The 10,272-nt window shown below is 38.3% G+C and overlaps 2 protein-coding genes across 2 annotated transcripts; one reads left to right on the forward strand and one right to left on the reverse strand.

Annotated features, from left to right (window-relative positions):
- Positions 1-554: 554 nt before the first annotated feature.
- LOC131796823 (dickkopf-related protein 3) lies at positions 555-4,182 on the forward strand. The gene is made up of 5 exons (XM_059114427.2): positions 555-909; positions 1,603-1,741; positions 2,466-2,655; positions 3,287-3,445; positions 3,609-4,182. Exons 1-5 carry the CDS (start codon positions 763-765, stop codon positions 3,652-3,654), a joined length of 681 nt encoding a protein of 226 aa, XP_058970410.1. The 5' UTR covers positions 555-762; the 3' UTR covers positions 3,655-4,182.
- A 555-nt stretch (positions 4,183-4,737) lies between these two features.
- On the reverse strand, positions 4,738-9,967 carry LOC131796827 (dickkopf-related protein 3). Its single transcript, XM_059114432.2, has 4 exons — positions 9,229-9,967; positions 6,608-6,803; positions 5,727-5,940; positions 4,738-5,350 (listed from the first exon to the last, which is right to left on the reverse strand). Exons 1-4 carry the CDS (start codon positions 9,361-9,363, stop codon positions 5,293-5,295), a joined length of 603 nt encoding a protein of 200 aa, XP_058970415.1. The 5' UTR covers positions 9,364-9,967; the 3' UTR covers positions 4,738-5,292.
- Between the last annotated feature and the right edge of the window lie 305 nt (positions 9,968-10,272).

The following is a 10,272-nucleotide window of genomic DNA, read 5'->3' on the forward strand; positions in this document are numbered from 1 at the left end:
CCCTCATACATACGATTGATTTTGTTTGTTTTCTTAGTGATAATCGCTTGCTTTCATTGGTTAAAAGTGGTGTTGCCGATGACACTTGGGGTGCGGATAATTGCTACGGAGAGAAAAGGTTAACTTAAAGGCTGCAAGATAAAAATGGTTTTGCAACTGTGAGAAAATTTACCAATAGTTTCTTCGACACAAATCAATCCCTAGTTCCCGAGGCAATTAACTTAGAAGCTATCAGATACTTGTTTTAAATACCCTTAGCTGAGTTGGTTTGAGATATTAAGTTGCTAAGAGACTATTTCCTTAGCTGCTTTGCCACTGAAACTAAGTGTAGAGATATGATAAGATATCTCGCTTTGGTTGGTATTACTACATATCTGTGTGTTTCTTCACAAAAGGCAACAAAGCTTTTTCCATGCCCTCTTTGTTCCTAACTACCGGTACCAGTTTACGGCGAGCACCCAACGAATCGCCTTATTTCTTCAGAAAGGGATAACGACCGAAAATGCATCTCGACGAACACATCAATCGAAATTTGTTTCGTGCAGATTAGGCATAGCTTAAAAATTGAAGAAAACTATCAACTAACACTTGGATCTATATTGATCCTTTTCACACGGTGGAGTGAATACTGGGCTTTGACGGAAACTATTAATAATAGATGACCGAATGAAATAATTCTGGCCACATAAACGCTCTGTAACTTGGCCCGAAGTCGAAGGCCTAGCGAGAATTAGGACTTCAAAGAGTCCTCTTCGTGACGAAATGAACTTAAAGTCGAAATGGTGGCTTTTAATAGGAACTATACTTAGCCAAATTTGGCTACCTTGGGCAACTGCCAAGAAGAACATCGCCCTAAAGCAATTATTGAAAAAAGAAGAGCAGTTATCCGAAAATACCAGAGTTAAAAAGGTAAGTTTGGGCAACCTAAATTTGGTTAGATATTTCTGTGATAGAGGTCACAGGTATGTTTATTTGAGAAATAAGGCGATCAAAATCCAGATTGTTTTGATTAGCGAAGACGACCATGTATAGGCTGCCTCGCAACGCCGAAGTTGATCCAAATCAGCGCCCGGGACCAGTAATTACTCGAAAAACCACCGTGAAGGTGTTGCTAAAAGCGCACCCAGATCACGAGTCTAAAAGATAAACAAACTATAACAGAAGGAGAACTTGGTCGTAGTTTAACAATGATGGCGTGACTTGTCTATACTAGGACTTTACCACAAGTGCCTCCCATTTTCTTTTTGTTTTGTCGAAGCCGTTTGTAATGTCAGTTCAAAGCCATAACAAACAAATAGTGGTATTTAATTTACATACCTTAGTATTGCTGAAAGACAAGAGCCCCCTTGAGGAGAGGCTCTGTATGGTATGCCCTACAGAGCCTACATCTAGAGGAATGATTCCATTTGATTCAGTTCACTCATTAGTGTTTAACAATATGCCCCAAAGCTTACATGGCCGTGACTAACTTAGATTCATAACATCACTAAAAATTCCTCGGCAAGCTGTCTTGTGGATGTATGTTTATTTTGGACGGAGACGTCGATGCAAATTGACCTACCTATTCACTGTGATGATTAAAATTTAAATCTCTTGACTCAGGACATGATGCAGCCATTTCCCCAGATGGAGTCCGATATGGCCCCACTTGCCAATGCTGGGGTAGAAAAACCGCAGCCACGCATGCTTGCACCAGGATATTACTCTCAAGAATGCAATGCCCACAAGCCTTGTGACCAAGGTTAGTTGAAATGTGAAGACCCTTTTTCCATGAGACAAAAAAAAAATTTACAACGGGATCAAGCAGAGGTTACGATCCCTATAGCGTACCGTGAAGATAAGTAGTTGAACAAGCACTTAATCACAGGGACTGCAGAGAACGCGATGGCCATTGTGTTTGCGCACTGGAGTTTGGATTAAGAGGTCCAGACTCAAGTCATTAGTGTTGTTAATGTGCTCTGTTCTTGTACAAGGCACTTTCCTCTTTAGTACAGGCCCCTCCTCACCTACCAGGATCATTATTTATTGGTAGTAAAAACGAGTGCCGTCGATTTGAAGAGGAAATTTGACGATACGATGGCCAGGGGTAAACTGCTATGTGCTGGCATCACATGCAGGAGGTGTAGTGATATGCCGAATAGTTTTATGATACTTGGCATAGTTTTCAGCTCGGCTTTGGTATAAGCTCTGGCAATAAAATGAACCTAGTTGATGGGATTATTTTAACTGTGATTACTAATCAGAGAACGAAAATTAAGTTTTCGAAAAGGATTTAATGGTTAAATACTGCAAAAAAAAAAAGGTTTAAAAATACTAAAGTTAGCTCTGAAACGACCGGAGAAAAATAACAGCGAAAATGTGTACTATCCACTGAGGTCAGTTTGGGTTACTACCTTTTAGGCTTTGCTATTACGACCACTGAGTTTGTTGAGACTCCTTGTTTTGTTTCTTTGTGTGATTTTCAGGAAAGTATTGTCACATGTTTCTGTGTGTACACTGCTTAAAGGAAAATGTCGCCTGCACTCAAAATGGTCAGTGTTGTCATGGCCAGTGTACTTATGGCCGATGTAAAAAAGATGCCTCTGGAGGTTCTCCTGGAACATTCTGTGATCGACACGATGATTGTAAAGACCCTCCTGGAACGTGTTGTGTTAGGTTTGTATGTAAACAAAGGAAGGGAACAAGTTAAGCTACTCGATCTCTCGCGTGATTTTCTTTCCAGAGTTAATCCTACTAAATTTATTTTATAGACTAAAGGAATTTGCTCTACCTGGAATAATTTTACGCATTCCTTGCATGTTGTTAAAATGTTTTATGGAGAACAAACAAACATCTCATGAGATGTTGGCGTTGGCGAAATTTATAATAGTTTATGACTATTTTTTAGATCCTTCTGGGGTACTTGAAACGAGTCATCTAATGATTATTTTGAAAGGATCGCCTTAACGAAAAAGGCCACCTTGAAAGTCCAGTCTCTTAGCTTCATTTTCTCAGTGCAAGGATCCACAGAGTGACGGCAAATTGTAAAAGACGCATACGTGTTGGGAAACTTACAACTAGGCTATAAAATCACGAAATAAGAAAAATGCGAGCATGTAGACAAGCATACAGAGAAGCATGCGTATCCACCCACCTGTACGCTTGTCTACATGGTAATGTTTCGATGAATAGGCGGGCTGATAGACAGGCCATTTGAGAAAGTTCAAAGGCAGATAGACAAACAGAAGGGTAGACTGTAGGTTCATTCGGAGACGTATTTGTTTTTTGTTGTGTTATGTCATTTCAGAGAACCAGCCATCAATCCGCATATCTCCGTTTGCAAGCCACCCTTGGAAGAGAACATGGTTTGTGGTCCCATCAACTTCTTTAAAAATGTTTACATTGGAGCTCAGGTACAAAGAGCTTGCGGCCCATGCAAGGCGGGACTTGTATGTAAGCAAGTTGGGTAAGTCAGAACATTGATAGAAGATGCACTTGGCAAGGCGTAATGATCATACTTGATATATAATTATTTGATTTGATTGACTTTCCTGTTCTGGAGAATTCCATTTTATATTATTTGCAATCGTCGACGAAATTTTCCAACTTTGTGTGTTTTTCTTTCGCAGAATATTTGGAGTGCATGAGATTTGTGTGAAAGAAGATGACAAGTAATGATCTCAATTTTTTGGCTAAAGTAGAGAGCTTTATGAATTGTGTAAGGACTGTATCAAAGTGTTTGTAAACTTGCCCTCAGAAATGGGAAGATCGAAGCAATGGTTCGCAAAAGTTTGATAACGCTTGTAGTTGGATCGTAAGTTCGCAAATAATCTGTTTCTTTCAAATCAAGTCTACTTTGCAAGTATCCTTCGACGGATACTGGTAAAGGTAATTTGACTATATTCATGTGGCTAATGAGTACCCTTAAATCTAACACAGACACAGTTCGAGATTCAGGGGAGCATTTCATTTTAAACCAAAGATTTGCAAACCATTTAATTTGACTTCTGAAAATGCTCTTTGTATGGCACTGATCCTTGGAAATCTGAGCTCAGTGATTAACGGGAGAACTTATAACCTCACTATTTTTATCGTGTAAAAAAGCGCATACAGTTGATCACCAAATCTTTTTTATAAGAGCTAAGATTACAAACATACGTCTCTCATGATACCACTGGTACTCTTATTATTTAATTCCCTATTAATATAATTTCTTGTAATTGGTGTTAAAAAAAGCAATAAAATGTATTTTCTTATATTGATGTCAATATATGTTTGTATCGTCAGAAACTTTTTGGACTTTAGTATGAGAACTGGGTCAACTTGAATTTTAGTCGTAATAATGTACATGAAAAAATCACGCGCTTCTGATTGGCTGAATACGAGTGCATTCTCATGTAATACGAGTGCATTCTCATGTAACACGAGTGCAAAGTAATGTAAGTCAAAACGCACCGCTTTCAAAATTTCGTCTGTCTTGACTTTCTGCCATGTTTTTTCATGTACATTATTAACAAGTAATAAGATGATTTCTCTTGTAATTTGGTGTAATAAGCACTTGTAAATTTTTCAAAGACTACAGATTGCATTTGCTCTACGGGCTCGTACAATTTTGTCTTTGAGAAATTTACTCGAGCTTATTTACATCAAATTGCACTTGAAATCATGTTATTGTCTCTAAAAACAGCGTGGCTTTGTTGGAGAGGGATGGCATTAAACATTGCTTCACAGTAAGTCACCTCTGATGATATTTATAATATTCTCCTTTCGACTTTGAATTTGAGATGTTGTTAGATAAATGGTTTATTTCACGTACTTTCCAAAATATAAAAGTAAATTTTATTTCACACCAGAAGACAGCACAGAAAGAGAATATGCAATTACACGACCGTCTGAAATCCACACATATTGCGAAAGCAGCATGCATGCAGCAATTAGCAAAAATGCCACGCAGCGGAAATGGCATTTTCTTAATAGTATGTTCATTTACTATTAACCCATCGGTTACCTTGGTCTCAAGTTTTTTTTTTAGATGGAGATTTCATTTGAAAATACTCCAATTCATCTTAAAATGGCATATAAATTATTCTATTTAAGTGACAGGGCACATATAAACGAAAACTGTATGACACACTTACTGATTCCAAAACTTCTTACAGAATGAATGCTTTCCCAGCAAAATGGGAAAAAAAAATTCGTTTCACACTACTGAAAAATGTCAAAATGATAGATTTAATGATAGTGTTTTATTTATAACTTTTTAGTCGTGGCTCAACATTGTATCCGGGACGCTTCCCACTTCTCAGCATAGTTCTACTTCTTCCCAGGGGGACTTGCTTCAGGCAGGCAAACTTGATGAACACCGAATATTCTGAAGAAAGGGAAATAATGAACAATAAATGCAGTGATATGCTAATTGGTCTCAGGAGCCAAGAGGCTCATACCAACAGAGCTTATCCCGGTTTCATAAACAGAAAGCGACACAGAATAATGATGCTCTCCCTGACCTTCCTAGCATTTCATAAGGTTTACAATATCTTCTCCTCTCTACTTTGTGGCCAAAATTTTGTTTTGGTAACTCTAAAATTTTAACTTGCATTGCCATGTGGCAAAATATCATGTATGTATCTCGATACTCTTAAGGTTAGATATAGGGGTTATAAGATTTCTACAAAATCATAGTAGCTTATAAACGTATGGCCTCATTCGATACCAAGCCTTTCTCTTTTTGATGTGGTTGTACTTACCCTACTTGTTTGCAAGTCAAACCCTGTTTACAAGGACCACAGGCCGGTTGCACAGTACCACCAATGTACATTGTCCTGTACTGATTGTACGGTCCACATGTTTGATGTTCATCGAGGGCGGGCTTACAAATTGAGATGGCGGGGTTGATGGCGGGCTCACGGACACAACAGAGGTCCTGGTCCTTACAATCACTTTGTCTATCGCAGAACGATCCTGGAAAGAAAGAAAGTAGGGCTTTCGGTCAATATTCCTGTGAATAACAGCTTAGTTTATGAAAGCTTAGTTTAGGACGAGAAGCGATCAGATCCGTATGGAGCTGTAAAAGTTTTCATTGAGAGCCTTTGTTTTAATCATTTTGCAACACTTATTGCTGATGTCAAATCAACAAAAAAACTGAGTTCCGAAAATGATTGCAAGCATATCAGTCGCAATTGCCGTCTTCTTGCCTCTACACGCGGATTTCTCGCGAAGAATTTAGCAATCATCGATGATTTGTCGCTCGATGCTGTCTTTGAGGTTTCTTTTTAGGTAGTTGGAAGCTTTGCAGCTGTTAACAGACAAACATTCAAGCAAGAGGACGCCTGCAAGGCTCCATGGGGAATTCTTAATCATCACATTTCCTTCTCTAGGCCTGGTGATTAATTGCTTTGAACAACATTTTCGTCACGGGTTTTCGGACACACTTTATTGCAAAAGTGATCTTTGCCTCTACGGTTTGTTACGGAGTGCGCACTTGGCCGCAAAATAAAAATCGATATTTAGACCAAGTTAGACAAATTGCAATACCGAGTCATTTAACTACATATTGAGAAATTTTCTGGCAGGCAAGGGCACACAAGAAGGGGCTGTACATACAGACAGTAAATTATAGAGTTTTTACCTGCGTTTCCTGCAGTAGAACCAGCCTTACACCGACCGTAAATGCACTCCGATGAAGGACAACACTGACCATTTTGTGTACAGGCTACATTTTCTTTCAAACAATCAACGCACAGAAACATGTGACAATACTTGACTGGGTCTTTGCATTGCTTGTGAGCATTACATTCCTGAGAGTAGTAGCCTGGGGATATCATCTGAAACATAATTAAGATCAGAAATTTATCACGACATTGAAGTTCCAGTAACTGCGTAGTTGGATATTATTACCTTCAGTGGTCTGGACATTACCAGCAATCCGAGACATTTTACTCCCGCGGTCCGCGAGGTCAGTAGTTTCTTCAGGTTCTACTGTTCATGCGCTATGGCGTCAGATTTCATGTAAACATGGAGCGAAGTAGATTTCCGCGGAGGAATCGAGTTGATTATAAAGCACTAAATGTTCTTTCTACAGTGGATTTAGAAGTTCATTTGAAAGGAAGGAGAAAATTTAAAAGCGGATCTAAAGTTTATTTTGTGGAGAGACTTATCAGCCGGCGAAGATTGAAGAACGAGGTATGTGTATTGACCCTTTTATGTTCCTGCAGCTATATTTTACTTCGGATGAAATTTATACTACAATCGAAGTAAGTTCATAAACAGCTCTAATCAATCTCTGACAATTTCAGGACTTTGAATACCTAGTAAAATGGAAGGACTGGCCATTGTGGACAAGCACGTGGGAGCCTTCGGCTCATTTGAATGAGCATCTTATCAGGTATATTTAGTTTGTTTTCGATGGTGATTTTATATTGCCAGAGCTATTCGAGATTCTTGAACGCATTGCTGTTTTATATAAGAAAGAGGAGATTCAGTGACCTTAAGTTGAAATTCTAGGGATTTCTTTTCGAAATCGAGCAAAACATCAGACATTTTTTGACGATTCAGACTGGAATGAGCTCACAGTGATACAAGTTTTGTTTTTTATAATTGGCGCGATTTGGCGCTTGTAGGAGTCTGCAGATTGTTAAAACAGCGGTAAAAAGCGTGGAAATGCTAGGCTGCTAAGCTGAAGTAAATATGGCGACTTTTTTCACGAAGAAAACGATGGAAAGTGGTCGTTCTTCGCGTCCTACAGGACATTCGCGAGCTCAGGTAAAGGTTACGTCTAATAGTGAAAAAGCCCTATTTTCAAGATTGATTTGCGGCCTCCTATTTTATCATGGAAGGCTTTATTTAACGTATTTGAAAGATCGTAAACTGAAGAAAATTTTGAGGGGTCGGCACCGATGAAAGCATGAAACACACGGACAGCTCAAAGCATGGAAGTGAAGGTAAGTGAAGGTATTTGGATGAAACTATAAAGGAAGTACAACCGAAGATCTTTGTTATTTTACCTCTATTCCGCGGCTCGACGAATAAACGAAACGGTGAAAAAACTTTCGCTTCGTAGTGCAGTTGCATATTATTTATCAACGAGAGGTCGGCACGTAGAATTTAATTTATTTAAACTGCCAAAAAATAAGATTTTATTTCAGATCCCATACATTTCTTTGTATCTTCGGGAAGCCATTTTGAAAGTAATCTTTGATTGACGTACGGTATTTGAGACGCAATATGACTCGCATTGCTGGTAATGGAGATAAATTAAGCTTCATAACTTCCTGGTGGGGCGATTACCATAGTAACTGAACATCTGCTTCATTCCGAAAGCACAATGCGAAGAAATTAGTTAAATAAAAGTGATGGATAAATAATTTTAGAGTGTGTTTTCTATGGAGTCAGCATTTCTATTTTCTCTCAGAAGAGGAAAATAACGATTGTTTTAAGTCTTAAAACAAGCTCGAGAAGAGAGTAAAAGATAATCGACGAGGTTTTCAAAAAAGAGGATACTTTTCTAAAGAAACTGCGCTGCTGCGTCGGTGGGATGTTTTACAAGATAATTTGGTTGCATCAACTGAGTCATGATATTGTAAAGAGTTTCAAAAATTAACATTTCGAGCGTTAGCCCTTCGTCAATATTTTGTTGAGTATAATAAATTTGTGATACGAAACTCCTATTCTGCTGGATGCACTTAACTATTTCAGAGAAACAATTTGATCAACGATTGGACTGAATCATTACCATATATCTCCTTGCCTTCTGACAACGATATCTTAAGATCTTTAGTCTGATCAAGCTTTAAAATCGGTTCAATCTATCTACTCAAGGAGCTTTGCAACCGAAAAAAAAGCGTGGCGAAATCGAACTTGTATTTCGTCGATAAATTTCGTGTTATTTGCTTGACCGAAATGTGATCAACAGGTGTTCACACTGAGGTTAAACAGCTTTAAAATCGAGTAAAGCTGATCATACACCTGCAGCTACAGGCTACAAGAGTAATTACGGATCTCACTCTTTTCGATTGTCGAGTAATTTTTGTTGTATATTACTCCGATATAAACAAAATTAAAGATCAAAATAGAGAAACATTATAAATTCAAAATGGTGGACCTGATTCAATGATTAAGTCTAAAAGTGGGAAGAGCGTAGTTGAGTCATTTGAGATTTGAGAAGTGACAGTGCTTCTTGTGCTCACGATTTTGAGGAAATGAAACAATTCTATTATCGAAGAAATGATTATGATGAAGAACTTTGCCTACCTTTTTAACTCTAACGTCCTTGTCTTCATCTGTCGGCGTCCTCTTATGTATTATACTGGTCATTGCACAAACAAAACAATAACAAAATAGCCACAGAAGAGGATAAAGCCTTGAAAATCGAAAACTGTCTGCCATGATGATGTTTATGACTAAATGATCATGTCTACAGATATTATGTGCTACTTTTTTTCACTTTTCACGCTCTGTAAAGCGCGGTTTTTCGAATGAAGGAATAAACAAGAAACAAAAGCATTAATTCTTAATGACTTCGATTAGATAATACAACTGAAAATGGCACTTTGAGAGATCACTGAACGCCAGTGAATAAAGAATGGAGCACCTGAAAGTTACCCGCTCGCGATTGTTTCAAAGTTCTTGCAAGGTCTTCGGAGGAGTAGAACCATTAATGAAACGCCATTAATTCGTTTTTTATAGAAAGCGGACAAAAATAAACTGGAACACAGTGGACCTCACTCTTAAATTGCGGGCTATTATTTTCTGCTCTTTTATATTCTTTTGAAGGAAAATTCAAAACAACCTTGGCTTAGCTTTCTTTTTGCCAAGGGAAAAGTAGATTAGGAAGCATGAAGTAGTGTACAAAATACACGGAGAAGATCCAAACGTTCTCAAATATTTCCAAGATTGTTTACCTGAAGTTTGATTTAACAATTTAACAAAAAGGGCGACAACACCTGGCTAGAGTGAGGGCCCTCCGAGGGAACAAAAACGTCGCGCATGCGTGTTAAGGACTTGACTGCGATTTGCAACTGAACGGAAAAAGGAACGAATCCGGAATTTCAACTCGGGCGTTTCCTTTGGACCTTACCTCTCATTTAATAAAAGTTTCATTAGATTTGATTACGAATTGCATTGAACAAAACGTTCTTGTTGCTTAACACAAAGGAAAGACGCTATGTCCGTTTCTGTAAACTTCGCAGTATTTGCACGGGATTTTAACGTCGTAATTTCACTACATCTTGGCTTTCACTTGAAGTAATTTTTACGCGGTTTCATAAACAGTGGTGAAAATCACTCGGCAAAAAT

The sequence above is a fragment of the Pocillopora verrucosa genome, chromosome 1, assembly GCF_036669915.1.
Source record: "Pocillopora verrucosa isolate sample1 chromosome 1, ASM3666991v2, whole genome shotgun sequence".
Lineage (NCBI taxonomy): Eukaryota > Metazoa > Cnidaria > Anthozoa > Scleractinia > Pocilloporidae > Pocillopora > Pocillopora verrucosa.